The sequence below is a fragment of the Brachyhypopomus gauderio genome, chromosome 16 (assembly GCF_052324685.1).
Source record: "Brachyhypopomus gauderio isolate BG-103 chromosome 16, BGAUD_0.2, whole genome shotgun sequence".
Taxonomy (NCBI): Eukaryota; Metazoa; Chordata; class Actinopteri; order Gymnotiformes; family Hypopomidae; genus Brachyhypopomus; species Brachyhypopomus gauderio.
This window is the reverse complement of record NC_135226.1, coordinates 13,939,391-13,964,390: the sequence shown is the minus strand read 5'-3', so window position 1 is coordinate 13,964,390 and position 25,000 is coordinate 13,939,391. Positions and strand designations below refer to the sequence as shown.

Sequence of the window (25,000 nt, the reverse complement as noted above, 5' to 3'; positions counted from 1 at the left end):
AAATGAAACTTGCTAGCTCATTATGAAACATTTAATGTACAATGATATGCTTTTAACCAACAAACATGCCAAATAGCATCGTTTGCTAACTATTTAAATGTTACAATGAGGCTTGTGATGTCAATAAACATGAACCTGCCCCTCTTTGCAGTGTCCAATGCTGAGCAAACCCTTATTTCTATTATATAAGCTTGGGAAAACTGTTCGGAGTGAAATGTTCAGCGTAAACGAACGTGTTAAACGTGTACTGTTAAAAATGAACATCAGCTATGCTTGTTGCACCATTGATCATCTTCTCAAAACATTTTTAACTCTTGAAGTTTCATCCGTGTCTGAACATGGGGTGGTGCGTGTAAATGTTCGGAGCTTCAATTTTGATCATTCTGTTTCCCATTCTGTGGCACCTTTAACACATGTTCTTTGGAAGCTAGCAGTGGCCTCTCAGTCTGAATGTGGGTTTCAGACAAACACGTAACTGTGCAATTATATCCTGTCTAATATATCTTCACTTTAAGACTCCATACTGTAACTTTATTAATACCAGCAATCCATATTGCTGTTTTCCCAGGTTCTCTGAATGCCATCTGATGCATCCGTTGGCTAATGATCATATGCTTTAAAGTGGAGTGTTAGGGTGGGGCGTTAGAGTGGATTACAAGCGTGTGTGTTAGTGAGGTACTCTTAAGAAAGTGTGTGTGTTAGAGAGGTACTCTTAAAGTGTCAGTGTAGGAGAGTGGTGTGGCAAAGAAATTATTATGTAGATACTGAGCTGATGACAAGCATGAGGTTTTCTTACAAAAAAGAGAGCGAGGGAGAGAGGGAGAGAGAGAAAGATAGAGAGGGACAGAGATGAAAGCTTGTTCTGACTCAATAATTTGAATGCACTTTCTTTTGTTTTTTCCTACATATTTCCTGGTTTTATCTAATGCTGATTTGCAATAATGTAATTTGTAACATGTATGTGAATAAAGCTTTGTTGAATGGAACTGAATTGAGAGAGTGAGAAACATAGAGAGAAGCAAACAGAGAGAGAGAGAGAGAGAGAGAGAGAGAGAGTTCATGAAGGCAGTAGAAAGTGAGTGGTGACACTCTGACCTCTCTGTCCCTATGTGATGGATGAGCTTCAAGAACAGCTCTTAGAGTACGCACACGCACACACACACACACACACACACACACACACACACACACACACACACCCACATCGCATCCTGGGCTGCATGTTGATCAGAGACTAGAGAGAGATGATTGGTTAAAGGTCAAATAAGCAGTGACCAGGAAGTGACAGGAACGTGTTAAACTAGAAAATGATGTTTGGTGGAGTGTAGGAAAAAGAGGCATTTTCCACTAAAGGTTAATGAGATACAGAGGAAAGTGACATCATCACTTTATAGCTCTAAATATGGACTTGTGAAAACGAGAGAAATGGCTTCCTTTGTAAGGGCTGTGCAAGTACAGCAACTATAGCGTGGATCCTGTAAGAGGTTTTTTTATAATGTTGATTACAAGTCCACAAAGTGATTGGTGTGTGTGTGTGTGTGTGTGTGTGTGTGTGTGTGTGTGTGTGTGTGTGTGTGTGTGTGTGTGTGTGTGTGTGAGTGCAGGTGTGTGTGTGTGTGTGTGTGTGTGTGTGTGTGTGTATGTGTGTGTGTGTATGATTAGGTTTGCAGGCATGCCATGCTCACTTATTTCTTTTGTATTGTATCCAATATGGTCAGCACTGAAGCAGCTTCACATTTAAGTGCTCACAGCAGTTGCAGCCGAAACCACAAGAATGTTTTTCTCTTATTCATGCAGTCATCTATCTGTCCTCTGCTTCCCTCTCTCTCCATGTTTACCTCTCTCTCTGTCTCACTATCTTTCTCTTTGTCTATCTCTGTCTCCTTCACTCTCTCCCTGGTTGTCTATCTCTTTGACATCCTCTCCCTGCCTGTTTTCACTCTTTCACTGTCTGTCTCTCCATCTCCCTCTTTCTCTAACAGTCTCTCCCTGTCTCCCTCTCTCCCAGTCTGTCTCCCTCTCTTTCTACATTTGCTCCGTCTTATCTGATGCAGTGTATCAACTGACCATCAGTCTCATCATGGATTAGTTCTGTGCATTGTAGCTCTAACTGTGAAGAGCACAGCTCTTAACCTAAGCTCCTCCTATCCTTCCCATGGGGCGTGGTTATTCCTAATTGATAGTCAGGAATGAAACACCTCGTGGTCACCGATTGGCCTCCGCCTGTCCCAGCCCGCTCTGGCAAACAGAAGTGGCAAAGCTTGTCGATATTGTAACTCTCAAAGCGGCTGGTGGTTGTGTACCCCCTGTTCCTTCCTGTCTGGTCAGAGGTGTGTTTTTGAGGGCTTTGGTACTGTCACATAGGTGGGGTTATAGGGTAATACAGGGTAATAGAGGATGAAAGCCTGTTTGAAGCATATTATATATAAGTATGTGTGTGTGGGGGTCTGGTCAGAGTGTGTGTGTATATGGGTCTGCTCAGAGAGTATGTGTGTGAGTATGGTCACAGTGTATGTGTGGGGGTCTGTGGGTCTGGTCAGAGTGTGTGGGGGGGTCTGGTCAGAGTGTGTGTGTGGGTCTGGCCAGAGTGTGTGGGGGGGTCTGGTCAGAGTGTGTGTGTGTGTGGGTCTGGTCAGAATGTGTGGGGGGTCTGGTCAGAGTGTATGTGTGGGAGTCTGTGGGTCTGGTCAGAGTGTATGTGTGGGGGTCTGGTCAGAGTGTATGTGTGTGAGTATGGTCACAGTGCATGTGTGGGGGTCTGTGGGTCTGGTCAGAGTGTATGTGTGGGGGTCTGGGGGTCTGGTCCGAGTTTATGTGTGTGGGTCTGGTCAGAGTGTGTGTGTGTGGGTCTGGTCAGAGTTTATATGTGTGGGTCTGGCCAGAGTGTGTGTGTGTGTGTGTGGGTCTGGTCAGAGTTTATGTGTGTGGGTCTGGTCAGAGGGTGTGTGTGTGGGTCTGGTCAGAGTTTATGTGTGTGGGTCTGGTCAGAGTGTGTATGTGTGGGTCTGGTCAGAGTGTGTGTGTGTGGGTCTAATCAGAGTGTGTGTGTCTGGGTCTGGTCAGAGTGTGTGTGTGTATGGGTCTGGTCAGAGTGTGTGTGTGTGAGTCTGTCTGGTAAGACTGTGACTTTTCCTTCCACAGGAAAAAAACAGCTGCCCCTTCACACAGCAACAGTTGCCGAGCGGACTAATTGAGCAGAGGGGTCTGAAAGGTGTCGGGCTGAATAATGATGGATGGGGCTTTCAGCAGGCAGGGGGGGGGGGGGGGGGGGAGTGCAGGCGAAACAGCAGGTGTCTGAAATCTGTATTATTAGAGTGGGTGTTAAGAGGCTTTCTGAGTTATGCGAGCACCTGTGATTTTAGCAGAGTCATACACATATTCCCTCTGTCACTGACCCGCCTCACTAACACACTTCCTCATGCGTGCACCCTGCTGCTTATGTGATCTCTCACTCACTCACACACACGCACTTACACACATATTCATGCACTCTCTCACACATGCTCACTCCCGCACACGCGCGCATTACACACTCACAAATGTTTTCATGCACTCACACTCAGTCATTCAAATACTCATACACATTAATTCACAAACTCAATCATATGCTCTCACTCTATCACTAATATACTCATTTATACTCACACACTGCCCCACACCCTCACTCTTAACACTCACTCATACACTCACATGCACCCACTCAAGCAAACGCTCTCTCATGCCTTTAATGAAAATGTACAGACATTCACACTTATACTGAAGCGGAATGGGTTTGCAGAACAATGCTGGTAATACTGGTCTGTGTGTGTATGAGAGAGAGAGAGTTAATTAAGCTTGATTAATGGTGTGTGTTTTCTCTTTGGTGACAGCTCAAAGCTGTGTTCAGCCTCGTCAAGCCCAGTGCTCACTTAGCAACACACACGCTCATCAATCACACACATACACACACACACACACAAACACACACACAAACACTCACACTGAATAAGTGTTTATGTGATCACATGTGATGGCTCCACTCTTAACAACACACACTCTCATCAATCACACATATACACCCACACACACATACGCAGACAAACACACACACACACACACACACACACACGTGCACACACACTTCCTCTTTACCCACACCCTTCATTTCTCTTCCTTTTCCTCTCATTCTCTCCTTTTAGTTTCCCTTTTATCTCACTCTTCTCCTTTCTGACTTTTAGACTGTACATTCTCTCAGTCTTTTATCTTCAGTTTTTCTTTGTCTTTCTTTTATATTCCCTTCACCTCTCTCTCCCTCCCTCCCTCTCTCTCTCTCTCTCTCTCTCTCTCTCTCTCTCTCTCTCTCTCTTTCTCCCCCCTCTTTCTGAGGTGTAGCCAGAGGCAATGGGATCCGGCTGGCATGGGGTCAGCAGAGGGAATTCTGGGATCTACAGCTCCACTCATTCATTACCCTGCTTGTTTCAGTCTGGCAGCACAGTGACAGAGTTCTATTAAGAACTCACACACACTCACGTGCACACACACACACCCTCACGTGCATGCTCACATGCACACGCACACTCACATGCACACAAACCTGCGTGTGCGCTAACGTGCAAGTAGACGCATACAAATGCGGTCAAGCACATGAACACACCTGCCGTCTTGTAACATGGTCTTAATATACCAACACATATTCACATGCACATTGGCATAGTTGCAAAGGTAATGTGAAGGTGTTGGAGTGTCTGAGAGCTGACATAAGCAAACCGGTGTACAACAGAAACACACTGTGATCTAAACCCCATCTATCCAGGAAACCTTCTTCCCTTTCAGGAGCGTTTTGTTTCTTGACGATGACGTGGACTACGCTTTAACAAATGCTTCCATAAAAGGAGCCATGTGCCCGGTTACTTATGGCTGTGAGAACCACGTCATTTTGTATCCTAGGCTGTGTGATCATTTCTCCGTTCTGCCGAACAAGGCCCAAAATGCCAAGATTGGCAGAGAAAAAAAAATGTTACGAGTCCAAACCTATTTATGTAGACTGCTGGGCACATGGCCCACTGTTAATGTACCAACTGTTAGCTGCTCCTTGCTAGTCATTGTGTCATGGCTGCATTTTGACTGTTGATAGTATCACGGTGATCTGCTGAGTTTGACCTCTCTGCAGTGTGACGGTGCTGACAGTTTGGACTTTCCGCTGTGCTTCAAGGTACTATTTAAATAACCAGTTTTCTTAAGCACAGTAATAACATACTGACTGACTGTTTTCCAAAAGTCATGTGATGGCCAGTGCACTCCAGTGCCAATGTGGTCTAGAATCACCCAAACACATGCACAGAAAAACACTTGTCATGCTAACATGCACACGCACGAAATCTATTCATGGCTTAGACGGGAAATGCACACACATACACTCATAGCTGCATTATATACTCGGTGCCTCAGACCACCGCTCCAAGGCTCAGAGTTCATGTAATGACACTGTTTTTCTGTGTGTGTGTGTGTGTGTGTGTGTGTGTGTGTGTGTGTGTGTGTGTGTGTGTGTGTGTGTGTGTGTGTGTGTGTGTGTGTTGTGCATCTTTGTTTTTTTTCCATAATAATGAAATGAAGCTGCACGTCTAAGCATTTTTACCTATTCACAGTGAAAGCAGCAGTCAGTCCATTGAAGTGCAACACAGCATGCTTAACACACCCACACACGCTCAGAAAGACATGCATGAACCCGCAACTCTGTGAGAGGCAATACACCTGCTTTCATATGGACCGGCCATCCTAAATGTTTTACCTCATAAACACATGACTAGGGTCTAAGCCTACATCATGAAGACTGCCATTCTGTGAGTCGGCCTTGTTTATAGAAACATTATCTATCTCCCTCTTAACACTTATTCCAAACTGTTAAACTGTATGTGCATGATACAGGAAACAGACAGACAAGAAGATTAGATAGATAGATAGATAGATAGATAGATAGATAGATAGATAGATAGATAGATAGATAGATAGATAGATAGATAGATAGATAGATAGATAGATAGATAGATAGATAGATAGATAGATAGATAGATAGATAGATAGATAATTCAAATGAGAGATGAAAGAAGGGAGGAGAGGCTGGAAGTAGAGAGCACTTCTGTCAAACAAGCGGATATTTAGTGCCCCTCCTGGTGGTACCAGCCGCAACATATTCCCACACTCACCCACTTTAATATAAATACATCTCACCCCTCTATAAACACAGAGAGGGAGGGAGAGGAGGAGAAGGGCGGAGAGATAGGAGGAAGAGCGTAAGTTTGAGTATGGGCATGAGGGATTGATACAGGACGTCATTACTTTAAAGAAAAAGAAAGAAAACATCAGAGATCAGCAACATTCCAAACAACATAAACACAAACCTTCATGAACACCTAAAAACAAATACCATCATCAACTAACCTTGCCAACAAACACCAAAATCCATCAACACCCACAACAAACACCACCATTCATCAGCACCCACAACAAACACCACCATTCATCAACACCCACAACAAACACCACCATTCATCGACACCCACAAGAAATACCATCATTCATCAACACCCACAACAAACACCACCATTCATCGACACCCACAACAAACACCACCATTCATCGACACCCACAAGAAATACCATCATTCATCAACACCCACAACAAACACCACCATTCATCGACACCCACAACAAACACCATCATTCATTAACACCCACAACAAACACCATCATTCATCTGCATTCCTTGATATTCACCAGCTTTCTCGAACTTTTTTGTGACTATAAAAATATTGTTTTTGAATGGGTTTGGCTAATAGATTTAATAAAAGCTTTGAAATTGGTTGGATAAAATGACTGATGCAGTGATACTTGAAAAATAGGAGTACAATTCAGAAGGTGTGTGTGTGTGTGTGTGTGTGTGTGTGTGTGTGTGTGTGTGTGTGTGTGTGTGTGTGTGTGTGTGTGTGTGTGTGTGTGTGTGTCTGTCTGTCTGTCTGTCTGTCTGTCTGTGTCTGTGTATGAAACTAAAACACTGTATAGAAACTATGACAAATTAACATGGAATGACAGATGAAGAAAACTATATGATCCCTTAATAGATTTTTTAAGAGAGTTGTGGAATGTTGAAGAAGAGAGGAGGAGGAGGAGGAGGAGAGGAGAAGGGGAGAGGAGAGGGGAGCAAAGGAGGGGATGAGAGGAAAAGAGAGGAGAGGAGGAATTGGAAAGGACAGATGGATGGAGAAATTGAGAGCTGGAGGGATGAAATATTAGTGATATAGAGTTATAGAAAGAGAGATGGCAGAGGAAAGGAGAGAGCGAGATGGAAAGAAGGAGATGAAAAGACAATCTGGACATAGTTCAGCAGCATTAAATCATCCCAGCCTCCTGATATGCATCGATCCAGCTTTACCTATGTGTGTGTGTGTGTGTGTGTGTGTGTGTGTGTGTGTGTGTGTGTGTGTGTGTGTGTGTGTGTGTGTGTGTGTGTGTGTGTTTGTGTGTGTGCGTGTGCTCACATTGTGTATGCGGACAGGGCACTGCTCCTCCCCACATCTCCTTCTCTCTCTTACACACACACACACACACACACACAATTGATTGATCTGTGAATCAGTCTCTCCAGCACTGGGCCATAAAAGCTATAAGTGAGAGTCATAAAAGCAGATTTATCAGAGGCGGTCCAAGCCATGCCGAGTTCCCGCCCAAAACTCCCTGACACCTCCATGATTGGGCTGGAATTGAATAAACCTGCACTATTGACGCCCATGTATGACAAGTCAATCAACTCACAGCACACACACACACACACACACACACACACATACACACACACATACTTACACACACATACCTGTGACTGCATTTTCTTAAGAGCAAAGATAATAAGTAGGGATGTTAACTCGTGTTTTGGTGTATAAACTGCTGGTCTTAAAGTGAACTGATGCAGTAATGACCTACACGTTAACAATACAGTACAATACATAAAATCTATCTTATTTTCACAGTAAAACCATATTAATGTATGAGAGTTCATATATATTATGAAATAATGCACCCCTTAAAAAATTAAGTTCAATTCAGATGTATCTGTATATCCCTGTACAGAACAGATAATGTTAGAGAACAGTGTTGTGGAGGATCTGGGTCCAGTCCCTAAATAACTAATGTAATGTACAACAAAAGATAAAGAGGCTAAATGACTGTAATCATTAGGCAGAAATGTTCAGATTAGTCATTAAGAACCGATATGTAGTAAGAGTCCCCACAGTAAACATCTAAGCACAAGGTCAATATTCAAGATCAAAATACATGCTTGCAGTTACGTTTCTGGATTTTTACACTCAGTGAATAAAATGTGTGATTACCCACTAATCACTTTGTCAGGCAGTGGCAGAGCCCAGATGCCTTTAAGCCTATTTGGTAACATATCTGAGAGAGACCACACTATTATGCCTGTTAGGCGCATGTGTGCGCACATGCATGAATACAGGCATCTGTTTGTGTGTGTGTGTGTGTGTGTGTGTGTGTGTGTGTGTGTGTGTGTGTGTGTGTGTGTGTGTGTGTGTGTGCAGATATAACACAGCACCCCCGTTCCTTGTTAAAGCTAGTTAAATATAAAGCTTTGCTAACTTAGAGCCCCTTTGAAGCCAGTGAAAACCAGCGAAGCTCTAAATAAGAGCGACCAAGGCTCCCTGCCGATGCTTAATTAGCTTGAGTTGTCTTCTGCTTTTCCTCTTTGAAAAGCTGCGTTTGGTTAGTGCTGTTTGCAATTAAATGTGGGGTGTCCACTGTGAATGTTCTTTAGATAAACTCCAAAATAGACTTTGTGAAAAAGACCTCTGTTAAAAACCGCTCATGAAAAAAATCAACTCAAAGAAAACCGCAGGTCTGTAGATAGAGGGGATGAATAAATACCGTCATGACCTGCCATTACCGTCACATATTCAGGAAATAAATATCAAAGCACGCGATGAAAATAATGGGCTATAATTTACATGATCAGTCGGTGTGTTTCCAGTTGGAATTATATTTCTAAAAGCAGCGCGTTTTACGAAGCGATTTGTCAATGTGTTTGACTTTTTACCGCTATTGAAAAGGTTGCGGAAACTTTATGTTGACATGACAAAAAATATGAAGATAATAGAACACGGATCGATATACATCCTGCTGCTGCGTGACCTGCGAGCTGTCTGCGCCATGGCGGCACGTGCGCTTTGGTTGCGTCTACAACACCTGCGTTTACACTGCGCGGGGAACCGGGAATAAAAAGGGTCTACGCTATAAACACTATTTTAGGCCGTAATGACATCGGTTTAACGGCTGTCACTGAAAAGCATTCGTTCTTACGTGCACGCGTGATTATTAAAACATAGGCGGCTATTGGACGGGGCTGTTCCAGAAGAATTCCATTACCTTGTCCAGAGCCATCAAGCGCTGGAGGACCCGGGTAGGGAGGAGGGGTCGAGCTCTGGATGTAATGAGGGTGGTTTAGGGTATCTGATTTCCTATTACCAGGAAGCTGTGTGTGTGTGTGTGTGTGTGTGTGTGTGTGTGTGTGTGTGTGTGTGTGTGTGTGTGTGTGTGTGTGCATGCGCGCGCGCAGGGGGGGGGGGTGCGCGTGCGTGAGTGTGTTCGAGCTCGCGCAAAATCTCAAATCTTGAATATTACCTTTTCACTATATGACACATAAATAGACTGTTTCTGTGAGAGAGCGCCCCTTCAAACACCCCAGTGAGGTTTAATAAGTGTAATGAATTCACAACAGCCCCGCCTCGGATGCTAAATGATATGTTCTATCTCGCTCTTCAGACATAAAAACGCTTTTATTTTAAAAGATTACATCCATAGACGTTTAAGAAGCAATTTGCTCTCGCTACAGGGCCTAATAACATGCTCTAATTACCTATCCACTACCCCCCCCCCCCCCAACTCCCCCCCACAGGCAATATATATAACACACGACCGCGAGAGAGGTGAAGTGCTAGACAGGCGGGGGGGGGGGGGGGGGGGGGGGGGGGGGTTGGGTGGAGGGACACATGACTTGTTGAAGTTTCCAATGTGTCCCGGTGCGTTTTGGACGCTCTCCCACCCTTTCCCTCTCGCGCTCGCCTAATTTATGTTTTAAAAACGTTACCTCTGACACCGGTGCGGGGTTTATCGCACCCCGCGGCCCACAGACAGTGTGGCCTGTGTTGAGAGGGAGTCCGCAAGGGAAGTATCCCTTGATTATCACAACCTGTAACGTCCTCCCAGCCGTGCTGCCATAACCCCCCCCCCCCCTCACCCCCCACCAGTGGTGGCACATTCCTCGCGCGCTGCCGTGCCGGAGGCCACAGTTCGGGAGAGACTTTTTCGACCCAGAAATCAGTGGTGTGAATACATTCTGGTGCTTCCCACCTTATGTGTGTGTTTTTTTAAGCACGTCCCTCTGCGCTCTCCGTTAAGGCTCTCCGGGTTGAATGGCGCATTGTGCTTTAGACTACCGGTCCTGTTTTAACTAGCGCCGTGTTTATTGGTACCGAGTCACGTTTTGTCATTCCCGCTGTCAAAGCAATTAACTTCACGTTAGATGGCGAACACAATCAATCTCTTTCACAATTTTTATATCGTATCCAAAAACATAAATTACGGCTCTGAACTGACTCCGAGAACGCATCGCCGACTCTCGACATACTGTGAATGTTTTCAAAAACTCTATAGACGTCTTGGGTTGTGGCTTTTATGTGTAAGACTGGGTCATGGCGCATATTCTCACAGGGCAATAAACCGGGGTCGTATATTCATACATCAATATGTCCTACTCTTCAGAGAGGAGTCTGATATATATGTTTTTGGATGTAGCTATAGTATGTTTTGGTTGTCTTCGTATGTAGACTAATTCCATAGTTAGAAATCCCCCGGCAAATTTGTAAGTTTTGGGTGGAGCATTCTGTGTGTGTGTGTGTGTGTGTGTGTGTGTGTGTGTGTGTGTGTGTGTGTGTGTGAGAGAGAGAGAGAGAGAGAGAGAGAGAGAGAGAGAGAGAGAGAGCAAAAAGAAGGTGAGAGACGTGGGGTGGGGGCTGTGGGGGTATGAAACATGGTTCCCGCGCCGCGCTGGCCTGCCCCGGGGCCTGTGGCCGACACAACGGGTGAGACTTCGCAGGCGAGGGGAATATGACGGGCTACTAATTCACCCGAAACGCAAAGGACTCACTTCAACAGACAGAAAGTCTCTCTCTCTCTCTCTCTCTCTCTCTCTCTCTCTCTCTCTCTCTCTCTCTCTCTCTCTCTCTCTCTCTCTATGACCTTGGCAAATGAAAATAATAAATATAGCCGCAAGCGGCGATTGGCGGGTTCACACACAAATAGGCATATTTTGGCCTCAATAGGCAAAAGGAAGCCCAAAAGGTCCTTTAGACCTAAAAGTGAAAAGAAGCTGTTTGGGTTTGGCCAGTGTGTGCTCTACAGATAGTGTGTGATGACATCTGCGTGTGTCAGAAAGGGAGACACAGAAATAGCACATCTGGCTAGGGCTGCATCTATGTGAACAATATAGGAAGGCCTGAATGTGTCTATACATGATTGGGCCTGTATATTACAGACAGAGAGAGATTGAGGGTGCCAGAGACTATGCTTTGTTAATTCACTCCTTGCACACCTTGCACACCTAACATGACTGCCCGTGTATTCAAAGTATGAATGTAGTCTGCAAAGCCTGCCATAACATGACTGACATGACTGGCATGACTGACATAACTGATATGACTGGCATGACTGAAATGACATCACTGGCATGATGAACAAAAGTAATATGACTGATATGACTGACATAACTGGAATGAGTGACATGACTGGCATCACTGTAATGACATGACTGATAAGACTGACATGACTTATGTCTGACATGACTGGACTGACATGACTGATATGACTGGACTGAAATGACTGACATGACTTGACTGACATGACTGTTATGACTGGACAGATATGCATACAAACTATACATACATTTAGGTAGAAGTGTGTGTGTTTGTGTGTGGTAGTGTATGTACTCAAACTATGACAACATATACTAATACATACATACATAAGTATACATAGAAACTATACATACATATAGGTATAAAGGTGTGTGTGTCTGTGTGTTTGTGTAAGAGAGAGACAAAAAAGAAGCCAAATATCAGTTTGTATGAGCATGTGTTAGTCACTGAGATATGGGTGGGTATGGCTAGGGAAGTGTCATTGTGAATGCTATAGGAAGGCCTGCTTGCGCCTGTATGTGTGTGTGCCTGGTTAATAGACACAGAGAGATCTAGGTAGCCAGAGCAATGTTTACTTAGGGCACAGAGATGGGAGGGGGAATGTGGGTGAGAGTGTGAGAGAGACTGAGAGTGTGAGTTTCAGCTTGCGTGCGTGTGAGAAGGAGAAGGTGACAGAGGGACTTTACATGCATTTTTATGCATTGTATATAATACTGCACTGTAGAGCCATACGATAACCGATTTAGATGAAACTTGACAAATTTGTTCAGGATGGGATTCTGAATGGGCTTGTGCATTTTGGTCAGAATTGGATAAAATATGAAAGAGCTTTAAGAATATGAATATTATATGTATCGATGCTGTCCATTAAAAAAATATTTAGCAGGTATAAGTGTCCTCAAATCCAAAATCTTTGGATTGTTTTTTGATTTCACACTCTGTAGAGTATTATAAGACTTTGCTTGACATGATAGTATGAAAATCCTAGGAGCAGTATGAAAAGTGATGATTTCAAACTATTATTAACTGTAAATAAACTGTGCATTTTTTAATAGGACATGTAATGGGAAAGTTGTTCGCACTACTGCAAGGAATCAAAAGAGTCCAATTGCATGTTCCCAAGTGGAATTATGTAGGGGATATACTTGATTTTTTTGCAATAGCGCCCCCCAGTGGCCAATCGACACCCGGCTGGATTATGTCATAGGGGGCGTGCACTTGTCCACACCCAAGAGGTTTCGTGCAGATCGACCAATGGTAAGCCTGTCAAACGCGTGCCGATCACTGATTGGCCGATTACGTCAGCCATTTTGGAAGTATGGCATGTCTGCTTTAGGACCTGGTTCCCAGAGGCCCATAGATGATGTCTGCCAAGTTTCATGTGGATCGGCCAATCTGAGTGCATGGGGCAAATTTTTGCATGTTATAGCGCCCCCTAGCAGGTGAGGTATGGCAACCTCTGCGAGCTGCTCCAGACCCTGACAGGGAAGCTGTCTGTGAAGTGCCATCTCATTACATGCAAGTTTTCTTAAGTTAGAGCTCCATATGTGCAACATTTACTATTGAATTTACGCCCCCTCATTTGATTGGCTTATACTGACTAGGTAGTGAAGAAATTAGCATTTTTGTTGGATACATTTTAAAGTTCAGACTCTTCTGAACGTTTTGATACCACATATGTGCATGTATGTGAAAAATCCAGGGACTAGTTCGCGCTCAAAGATGTGTGTGATTTTGCACATTATGCAAATTAACTCGAAATCTAAGTGGGCGGAGCTTAATGGTTGTATATTAATTGTCCTATTGAATTTAGTCAAGGAATGTATAGGAACTGGAATTTTGGTTCTAGGACCTACGGTGTAGGAGATATGGACAAAAAGTCAATATGGTCCGCTATAGCGCCACCATCAGGCCAATTTGGGTCCCTGTATGGGAATCTGGTCCTTGGAGGTAACTGAACCTTTTTGCCAAGTTTGGGGTTTCTAGGCATTACAGTCTAGGCTGCACAATACGTTTTAGGTCAAAAAATGGGACAAAGATAATAATAATAAGAAAGAAAAATCCTAACAATTACAATAGGGTTCCCACACTATGTGTGTGTGAACCCTAATTAGGAGCGCGAGCCCTTCTGGTCTTCGGGTGAGAGGGTAAACACGGCTGTTGCGCGCCGCACCGATCCGGGCGCGCGCAGAGAACAGGGCGGGGGTGTGCTGACCCCGTCCACATAAAGCTGTAATTTACGGCGCGCGGGGCGCAGCAGCGGGAATGCAATGCCTCTCTCTGAGAACCAAATTACCGAGGTGGAGATTAACGCGCGTTCTACGGGCACGCTTCCATATCCGAAGAAAATTTTTATTTACATTTTTCCAGTTTCATTTCCTCTCTTCTCTTTTAATGGTAATTGGCTCGCTAGGGACGGGATAGTTCCCCAAAACTCTAAAGTCTGTTTTATTTGAAGGTGCGGCCAGAAAGAGAGTGGCATACATTTTTCTTTCTTTTTTCATTACACACACACACACACACACACACACACACACACACACACACACACACACACACACACACACACACACACACACACAACATACTTACTATGGAGCCATAAGTTGACAGTGGCGGCATATTACTGATAGCGGGGCCGTTGTTGTGGTTTTTATTGTTGATGTGGTTTTTGTTGTTGTGTTGGTGGAGCTTTTTGTTGTTGTTTTTTTGCCGTTTTGATCTTACACGCGTCTTTTTTATTTTTGGGTTTTTCTTCGTTTATAAAAACTCAATACCACTGAAAAGCAAATAATATATTTATTATGTTTACTTGATTATGTGTTTGGCATTCATAAACATTTCTAGCAATAATACATGTAACGTAAATGTGTTGGTTGGTAATAATAGCAAAGTGAATTGACCGTTTGCAAATAGCACTGAGGTCGGTTTAGAGGCATTAAGCCTGTAGGAATTATAATAATTCCTGTTTGCCGTAAGCAAACTGAGTTGGAGAAAAAAAACAAGGACAATATCATCTTAAATTATCCACTCTTCAGATTTGTAGACTATCAAGAGCAAACAAAGGCTTGCTAAGCGGTAACGAGGGGCAGTCTGCGGGCTCTGGAGTGGCTGCGTGGAGCAGTATTAAATGAGTTTTACTTATGCCTGTTGATTGAGTGGTCCTGCACTTTAAGTTAATGGCGGGTTTTGGAGTGGCGTCTATGGGGAGGCGCGGTTCAACCTTAATACAGCTTTTCGCTCCTATCAATGGGAGGTCTCTCCCGATGAATGGTTGAACTATTTCATGTGGATTTGGCTGCGATATTTTCTTTTTCTTCGCCCCCTTTCCCGTTAGGATGTGCTGGAATGCGTCTGGTACACAGTGTTTCCATTAAACGCGGCTCAGGGACCGAGGAAAGACCGCAGGGAGCAGCCCCGACCCGGCGTCAGTTTCTAGACCTTCTGGGATTCCCCTCCGCGGAGCTTACTCAAATGGCTTAATACACCCACTCTCGCCAGCCTACTGCAAATAAACAAACCCAACCGTGCAGCAGCACTTCAACGAGAGAGAGAGAGAGAGAGAGAGAGAGAGAGAGAGAGAGAGAGAGAGAGAGAGAGAGAGAGAGAGAAAGGGGGAGGGAGATGTGATGTGCAACGCTGTAGGCGTGCAAACGTCCCAGTACGCAAACAGCTCTAAACACGCGCATTGCATCAAGCGACGTTTAAATGCAGATGCACGTCTATGAGGTTATTACTTTTTTTTTTGCACATGATGGTGTTTTTGACCAGCAGTAATGTCTATTTAAGTGGATTACTTTTAAAAAGACATTTAAGCCCGTCTTAATCCGCCGTTCAAAGTAGGATAGTCGTTCGAAACTATTGAAATGTAATTTTGGTGTGATAGTGATCTGCGCGTGTGTTTGTATTTGCAAACGCTTGCGTGGTTTGCGACCTTCCATCGTGCCCATAAACTGAATTTGGGCGACAGTCCAGTTAAATCTTCTACTAAACAGTCACAAGCTACGTTTAAACAAAGCACTCCTTTACATGCGTCTTGCAGTCGGCAGTAATAGGTTGTACAAATAAACACCCACAACCGTAACTAAATTATTGTGGGTACCGTTTTAATAAATTCATAATAAGGTTGGACTGAACTGAGTTTTATTGCTTCACTCATTGTTTGGCGGTGAGCAGCATTGTAGGTCGACGGGGTGATTTTCCATTCAGGGCAATACAGCTTAATCTTTCATGTGCCATCAAGCAATTTGACGCCCTAATGCGGACGGCGTTGCGCCCTGCGATTCTGCAGTCACGGAAAGAAATGAGCGCGCGTCTCGGTTACTCCGCGGCTCCGCGCGTGACTGATGCGCTACCCTCCGGAGACGCACTGCCCCGTGCGAAAATAATAAAGTCTCAGTTCGAGTAAATATCCACGAATCTAATAAATTAAATCTTCCAGCGCGTGCGAATATCTCCCAGGACTTCTGAGTCTGACGTTAAACAATATGTCAAATGTGGAACTTCTCTACTTAAAGAAATGAAAAAGTTTTTCCCCCTTTATTCGGCTCAGAACGCCATCTATCGTGGGATGCCTGAACTGACACGCCTGTTACTGCCCCGGGTCCGGTTCCTCTTGCCCCGTCTTACCCCTGGTGGTACAGATACCGCGGGGTTTTCTGTTTATCCTATACGGCTTCCTCCTTTTGAGAGAAAAGCCGTAGAGGAGCCGCTCTATCGCCAACCTCCATCAGGCCCGGCGAGGCCAAGCAATCACTTTCCCAGATTACTTGTATTTAATACACAATGCATCATAAAACAAATCCCTCACCCTGACAGGGAGAAAATAGAATAGCTCATAGCTTGAGCTTTCCCAATTTATGGCTAAATTAAAAAGACTTCCAACAATGGACAAGTCGAGGAATGGCAGGAAATCGATGCGCGGCGGACCGGAGTCTCTTTGCGGTTCTCAAGGAACGGACTGCATGGGAATCTCTGGCGAGGGCGGCCTTATTTACTCATGATTTTTCCTGTCCTTCCTCTGGTTCTGCCCTGCGATTTCATAAAACAATGGACATTATCTGAACCTCGAGCTCAATGCCACAGATAGCGGCCAGAGAGAACGATTAATCTTCATCAGCGCTATTAGTGGGCCGTCACCGCGCCACAGCGCTCAACATAACAAACTATATAGAAGTGCTAACTAGGCTTGCGGTTAATATGAATACCAGATACTAGTGTTTAAGTACCAAATTCAATAATGCGACACTAGAAGTGAAAAGTTTCGTGAAAATCTCATAAAAATTATCTGCTATTATGCAGATAAAATCTTTTATTCTGATTAATAATTTGCAGGCTATAGTTTCCCCGTGATTTCTAGATTCCTCTACTTTATGCCCGGTGATTTGGTAGAGAATGAGTGTCTTTGTTTTGGTGGCGTTTAGATTTGTGTTGCTCCAGGGTCGTGGGCCTTCGCCGTGTTCCGTTTGCAGCAGGTGTATAGCCTTCTGTCTGGAAAAAAAAACCTAACCGATTTTTACATCAAACATTATCATAATAATCCTCTCAGCTTAGATATAGAACAATGTTCTACCACGATACAACATACACGCAAATTGTTTTTTTCTTTGCAGACTCCAGTGCCGAGTACAAATATTCTCATCATAAACCTTATTCTCTGGATTTTAGGAAGTCATACATCACCCCCTCTTCTTCCCTCTTGCGGATAGAGAAAGTGTGAAACGGGCCGGTTCCGTGATTGCTGGATGGCTTCATCAAAGGGGGGGGGGGGGGTGTGGGGGGTGAGGGAGGGTTCGTGTTCTGGTCCATCCACGAGAAGCCCCATCCCGACCTCGCGCTGACCTCGCTTCTCCTACCGCGCGCTCCTGTCACTTTAAAATTAACTGCGGGGAGCCTCGTGCAACTTCCGAACAGTGGACACGCGAGACATCACCCGTCCCCACCTCCTCCTCCTCTTCCTCCCTCCGCCCCGCGACTCATCTCCACCGCGCGGGACAGCGCGGGACAAGAGAGGATGCACTTTTAACAAGACATTTGGGGAGACACCGCCTCAGACACAGACACCGAGCACATCAAGCGAGAGAAGAAAAGACAACGAAAGAAGTTTTGCATGCTCGGGCACCGCAGAAGACGTCGCGCGGGGCTTTAAACTGGACCGGACCGGTGGCCCAGCGGAGCAGGAGCTCGGTGAAGGGTCGAATCACCCGGGGAATTGACACCAACGAGCGGAGAGCGAGGAGAGACAGAGAAGTCCCGAGGCGACTGTCAAACCGATGTGTCCTAGAAGGAGACACCCGTGGACACGAGCAGCAACACCGCCACGCAGCGCTTTGACGTTCTTGGCACTTGTGATTTTCTGAAGCTCTACCTCAATTTATATCGGAGTTTCGTCCTTTTTTCATTCTTGTGATTTTTTTTTTCTTCTGTCTCTCATATGAAATACTTTTCACGGTAGGTATTTTTTATTGCCGGTATATTCACGACTAAACGGTTGAATAATAGTCCATCCATCCTTCACCTTTGAACTCATAGAAATTTATTGAAACGATGGTAAAGGTCTTTATCGCAGAAGTGCAAAAAATGGACTAATTATAGAATTCATATCGTACGTCTTTTGAGTGCTGATTTTCAATGTGATTTCATTACTGCCTGTTCAGGCGTGTTTAAGACTTTCTGACTGCGTAAACTAAAGTCGATTGAAACTTTTGTCGGCTGTAATGTTTTATACCTTATTAAAGTAATTAAAGATGGCAAGCACATTGAAAAAAAAACCGTGCACAAGGAAGGCATTTTGTAACGAACGGTTAATGTGCAGGTGCTAATGCTGTAACTGTTACTATGTTGATGTAGCCTGCTTACATTTTCAATACATATCGTGCGGCAGTTAAACTGGGAACAGTGGAGTAAATTAACTATTATTATAGTCTAACGGGTGTGCTTTGAAAAGTAATATCATAATATTTATCAAACTTTTCCATCAGCTACATTTCCGAAGCTTTTGTGTTTAAACATGATCTAAATAATTTACAAAAAGAACATACGATAAAGCTTTTAAAATTATATTACGTTACAAAATGCTTGCAATTGTCTAATTATTTCGGGGTTTCAATACTAAACGTTTAAAGAAGGTCGCGCGACTGAATTTCCCAGCGAGGGTGTGTTTTCAGTGCAGTGTTCTGTGTTTCAGATGATGGCAAACAGGGTGCGAGTCCGCGAGCGGTTCATTTCTTTTAAATAATAGCGCACATAAATGCTGGGGATAGACTTTTACGGCAAAGACCGAGACGTGGTTGAAAACAACCGTAGCGCAGCATCGATAAGCACTCCGCTTTTCTCCTATAACGGTGAGCAATTAGTTTGCGAAAGCCGGAGAGGGGATAGTTTGTGAGAATGTTTTATTTCTCAAGGGTTAATATAAATACTTACTGACTTATTGGTGCAGATAAAAAAGTTTTTGCGGCTCAATTCAAATTTGAACCAGACTTGAACATGAACAGTGTTTGCGTTATGAATTTCCTTCTTGTTTCCAAATTGTCTTAATATTTAAATATATCCATTTTCACAATGAAAACCATAAATAATAACTAACGCTTATAAATATGTTCTCATATATATATATATATGTATATATGTATATATATATATATATGTATATATGTATATATATATATATATATATATCTTTCAATTTCAATTATTTGATTTAATTGTATTTTTTATTTTTCCCAACACGCAGGTCTATTAAGAATCTTTGCAGTTAATCTTTAATTAAGCAGAGTTTTGTTTGTTGTCTTGAAGTATTCTATTGGCGTGCAGTCCACAAAGCGTCCACATGCATTTTGTGAGGAATCTTTTTTTTCAGTTAGTACATCAGAATAGTACATCAGTAACATAAATAATGGCTGGCTGACATAATCAAAACTTTATCTTTATATTTGTAGTCAGCAAAGTTTGATTCTGCATGTGGGAGGGCATGCATGTTACAGAAGCTACATTTCTATCAACATGTATATGATCACTTCTGTGTGTGTGTGGGGGGGGTGAGAGGTGAAAAGGAGAGAGAGAGAGAGAGAGTGTGTGTGTGTGTGTGTGTGTGTGTGTGTGTGTGTGTGTGTGTGTGTGTGTGTGTGTGTGTGTGTGTGTGTGTGTGTGCGTGTGCAAGCATAGGAGCAGATGTGATTATGTGTGTGTGTATAATCTCCGTTTGGAGTCTTGGACCACACTGGGTGGCATGTGGTTGAGACTGTGAAGAGTAACCTGTAAAAGATAAAGATCAAAGTGTGACTCCTTCTCTTTCTGTCTCTTCTCTCCTGGAACAGAAGGCTGGATTGGGTAGGCATGTGTGTGATAGCAGCGGCTGGCTAAGACACATCCAGATATCATCGTCCTCCCACCAGTACAACCTCACAGCCTACCCGATACATGACCAGGTATGCGGAACACACACACACAGACACTACACCTGCATGGGCCGTGTAATGCAGTGTTTAAAAGGTGTTGTTATGATATGCACCTTCAACATTCTCTCTGTCTCTCTCTCTCTCTAACACATACTCCTCATATACAGAGGGGGTGAGCGAGTGTGTGAGTGAGTGTGTCTGTTTTTGTTTTGTTTCTCACCTATTGTATTTTTGCTATAGCATGAAGGACCACAGGCTTGGATCACACACACACACACACACACACACACACACACACACACTCATCTATTCAGTCCTGTGCGTTGTGCCCATGTTTAGAATATAAACATCGGAACTGTGAAGAATAAAATATCACTGCTCTTTCAAAAGAAACAGTGTTGGAGAAAGAGAGAAGTTGTGACTTCTGAATCAGAATTCCTGCTTTTGAACTCGGATGTTAACAAGATTGTTGACAAGATTAAATAACAGGTTTAGTTTAACAGCCGACAGGTTGAAGCAATTTTATCAATCCCCATCTTAGTCTGTGATCCGTAAGAGCACAGACATTGTGTTAATGCAAACCCTAAATTCATACCCTCACCATTACGTCCTTAAACCTAACCCTAAACCCTACAACACACGTGGCCACACTACTTAAAAACCTGGACTGAATAAAGCAGAAATTAACAGAAGTACCACATTGTGAAGCAAATTATTTATTTATTCATTCAATATTGGAAGTATTCCAGCTTGATACTGGGATTGTGAGTGTTCGGTTTGTGGGAGTGTTTTGTTCGTGAGAGTGTTTTGTTCATGGGAGTGTTCTGTTTGTGAGAGTATATGCACCATTGTAACTTTATAGCAAGCCTAAACCTTTGCTGGGTACCAAACCATGTTTCATTTAGCTGTGGGAAGCCAGACCTGTGAGCTGTGCCTTCTACACATGCACCTGTAGAGCTCATAAGAGTATCAAGTCTCAAAAAGACCCCTAAACCCCTAAGATTCTAAGTCTAGACATACTTTTAAAGGATCAACAACAACATATACAAACAAAACGTCACAACTATGTAACTCTATAACTGTAAACCTACAAGCACAACATATACCAAAAACCATAAACCTATGCATTCCTGTATTCCTACATTCTGTAATAACCACTTATATGTAAAGCCCTCTAATGTTCCCGAAACATTCCTGAAATTTTACAACAAAATATATCAGAAACTTAGCAATAACTACTTATGTCAGCAACTCCATAATAGCTACATATGTCTGAAAACATAGAACTACATATGCCAAAAACCCAAAAACTACATATACCAGAAATCCAACAACTACATATACCAGAAACCCAACTACAACATATACCTGAAAACAATTTATTTAAACAATTTACTTTATTGCTCTTGTTTTTTATTTTTGCTGATGTCAGTCTGTGCATCTTTAAGATGAGTGAGAGAGATAGAGTGAGAGAGAAGTAGAGAGAGAGAGGTAGAGAAAGAGGATAGTCAGTCAATGACAAAAGCATCTCAGCATCTTTAAAGATAAAATGGCATGAGTCTACAAACTCATTATTACACATTCATTATCACACACTCATTATCACACCCTCTTTGTCATAACATCGTCTGATGGCTTCCGGAGACCCTCATGTTTTTAAGAACCACCTGACAGCTTTTCACAATGAGAGAAAGACTGAAAGAATGCGAAAGGAAGGGAGAGATTTAAGAATGATCCGGCCTTTAACAAAAACGGTATTCAGTAGTATTTCACAGAAACATACAGATAGTATAGAATCCTGAGGGTGCGTGAAGGATAACAAAAAATCCTTTTTTTAGTTCATATCTGAGTGGAGATCTTTCCCGAAAGCTCTGCAGCACAAAGAATGATGAGATGGTAGAGAGAGCATTGCTTTGAACACTCTCTCTAACTCTCTGACTAACAGTAACAATGACCTCAGCCCTGTGATGATTTGGGGCGGCTGGACCCAGACCTCATTAGTTGTCATTCTTTGTGGACAATGGTATTACACTTCTAACTAGGAAATAAACCACCGAACAGAAAAATCTGACAAGTAGAAAGCATCTTGGAACTTCTCCTACAAGTCGTATTGTACCAGATTTAGTCACATGTTCATGGTAGATTCCATATAGTGTTCTTGAAGTACTTTAAAATTGAAAGTTATTACAAAAAGAGTCAGAAATATGACTTTGAATGATGACTAGAGAGAGAGCCTGTGTGTGTGTGTGTGTGTGTGTGTGTGTGTGTGTGTGTGTGTGTGTGTGTGTGTGTGTGTGTGTGTGTGTGTGTGTGTGTGTGTGTGTTGGTCTCTGGTGTGATCCAGTCAGGATGAAGTGTTGTTCATATGTGTAGCAATGAATGAAGAGCTAATGGTTCTGTTTATCAGAACATCAGCAAAGTAACATCCGCTTCTCATGCATGCTTGCACAATGGAGCAGAGTGTGTGTGTGTGTGTGTGTGTGTGTGTGTGTGTGTGTGTGTGTGTGTGTGTGTGTGTGTGTGTGTGTGTGTGTGTGTGTGTGTGTGTGTGCAGGAAAAGGGTGAGTATGTTACCTGCCTAAGGAATGACCTCTCATTAGGGAAAGAATGCAGCAGAGACAGAAAGAGTGAGATGTGAGAGGGTGAGAGAGAACGAGTGAAAGAGAGAAAGAAAGAGAAACAGGGAGGAGAAAATACAAGAGGAGGAAGTTTTTGTCTCTTTGAGCTGAAGTCACTCTGGATTTTTTTCTAACCTCAAAGTGCTGGCTTTTGTACACGTGTCTGTATAGTTTAGTGTAATAAACACAAGTAACTTGTCAAGTCAGGGATTTTGGAGTTCTGTGTAGTGGCTGTGTCATGTGTTTACTGTGTGTCAGTATGTTTGTACTAGTCTGTGTGTTATTCTCAGAAACTGCAGTGTGATGTTTTTGATGTTATCAAGTCATTTAACTTAAAACAGTTAAAACAATTAGTACCCCTCTAAATGTAGCCCTCACAGCCAGTGTCCAGTTTAAAAGAAAGCACAGGATTTTAATTGAGTGCATGCATGTGAGTGTGGCTCTGCATTTTGTGTACGTGTGTGCATGTGTGTGTGTGTGTGTTCTCTCGTGCCCACCTGCGTGTGGTCCATGCAAGCCAACAACACTTTTTACGTCCTATCTGAAAAGCCCTTGCCATTTGGCACTGTCCCCTGGCACCAGACTCCCAGGCAACAGCCCATGATACGTGCTGAGATGCCTAGTGTAGTCTCCTCCTCCCTGGGCTTGGCCGGCTGCTTGTGTCCCCGCCCCTCCGGTGGGTCTGGTCCTCTGGACTGATGGGGGGAGAATCCCAGTTTGGGCAGGATTACTCACTCCAACACCCCCCCCCCCCCCCACCACCACCACCACCACTGTTTGAACTGCTCTCTCATTGTCCAAGGCTCACAATATTATTGTGCCCCATGGCTTTCTGTCTTTGTGTGTGTGTGTGTGTGTGTGTGTGTGTGTGTGTGTGTGTGTGTGTGTGTGGGTGTGTGTGTGTGAGAGAGAGAGAGTGGTTGTTCTCATGCTGTTTCAAGCATTCTCATAGTTCTATGTATTTTCCTGTAAAACAATAGAGGAGCATTCTGTTCCTCTCAACACATACATGTGCAGACAGACAGACAGATAGACAGACAGGCAGACAGACACACTCACTTTGGGGGGAGGGGGTGTCCTGTCCGGCAGCACGTCCCAAGACGATGTTCTTCTCACCACTTCCAAGAAGTTCCCACCCAGACACACTTTTATCATCCTACTGTGTGTCAGTGTGCATGTGTGTGTGTGAGTTTGCATCTCTGAATCTCTAATAAGAATGTTGAAATGTCACCATAAGGCCGTAAAGGAAGTGAATAGTCTGAACCCTTCAAGACGTGCCAAAAATAATACCATCCTCAACTGTTTCTCCTCCTACCCATTCTGTTTGTAAGGGAAGGGTGTGTGTTTGTGTGTGTGTGTGTGTGTGTGTGTGTGTGTGTGTGTGTGTGTGTGTGTGTGTGTGTGTGTGTGTGTGTGTGTCTGCATTTGTGTGCTTACGTGTATATGTGTATATGTGTATGTGTTGGTCAATGTCAAACTCAAAATGAAACCAACCAAAGACCTTTCATTGATCTTTTCTTTGACTTGATATGTATGATGTTAAAACAGTAATACAACAAATCATATAATGGTACAAACAATTTCAAATATTAACACAGTAATTTACAATGCTGTGTGCACTACACAATATTCTCTCTCTCTTTCTCTCACACTCTTCCTCTCCATCTACGTTTCCCTTTTGTATTTTAATGTTCTTCTATGTGTGTGTGTGTGTGTGTGTGTGTGTGTGTGTGTGTGTGTGTGTGTGTGTGTGTGTTTAGATATTCTATCGTGTGGTGCGTGAGGTTCATCCAGGTGAAGAACTCATATTGTTCATGAAGGCTGAGGAGTTTTCATGTGACACAATGGCCCCAGATATACATGGTACTTTAAATCAAGCATGAGTGCACAGACACACACACACACACACACACACACACACACACACACACACACACACACACACACACACTCATAAACTTATAAATACACATAAGCACAGACACATACACACACATAAAAACTCTTAAATACACATATTCATGTAAGCACACACAAACACACACATACACATACACACACACACACTCACCCTTGTGTCGTGTCCAGAGGAGCGCCAGTTCCGCTGTGATGACTGCGAACGCCATTTTGACTCTGGCCGTGAGCTATTGGAGCACCAGCAGCATGCCTGTGTCACCCGGGCCGACGGTTCCTTCAACCTGCCCGAGCAGGGCCTCCCAGCCACTGGGGGCGCCGGCGAGCTCGAC

General features: G+C 43.6%; 1 protein-coding gene across 7 annotated transcripts in view; it reads left to right on the top strand.

Moving 5' to 3' along the window:
* Positions 1-17,577: 17,577 nt before the first annotated feature.
* mecom (MDS1 and EVI1 complex locus) overlaps positions 17,578-25,000 on the top strand; it is a 30,721-nt gene continuing 23,298 nt past the window's right edge. For 4 of the 7 annotated variants that reach the window (XM_076976350.1, XM_076976346.1, XM_076976345.1 and 1 more), the window contains exons 1-4: positions 17,578-18,187; positions 20,056-20,166; positions 24,515-24,617; positions 24,843-25,000. The exon at positions 24,843-25,000 is cut by the window's right edge and continues 89 nt beyond it. In XM_076976350.1, coding sequence (XP_076832465.1) covers positions 24,569-24,617; positions 24,843-25,000 — 207 coding nt within the window. In that variant the 5' untranslated portion in view covers positions 17,578-18,187; positions 20,056-20,166; positions 24,515-24,568. The remainder of the gene's footprint in view (positions 18,188-20,055; positions 20,167-24,514; positions 24,618-24,842) is intronic. The other 3 variants (XM_076976349.1, XM_076976348.1, XM_076976347.1) reach the window with 1 other exon arrangement.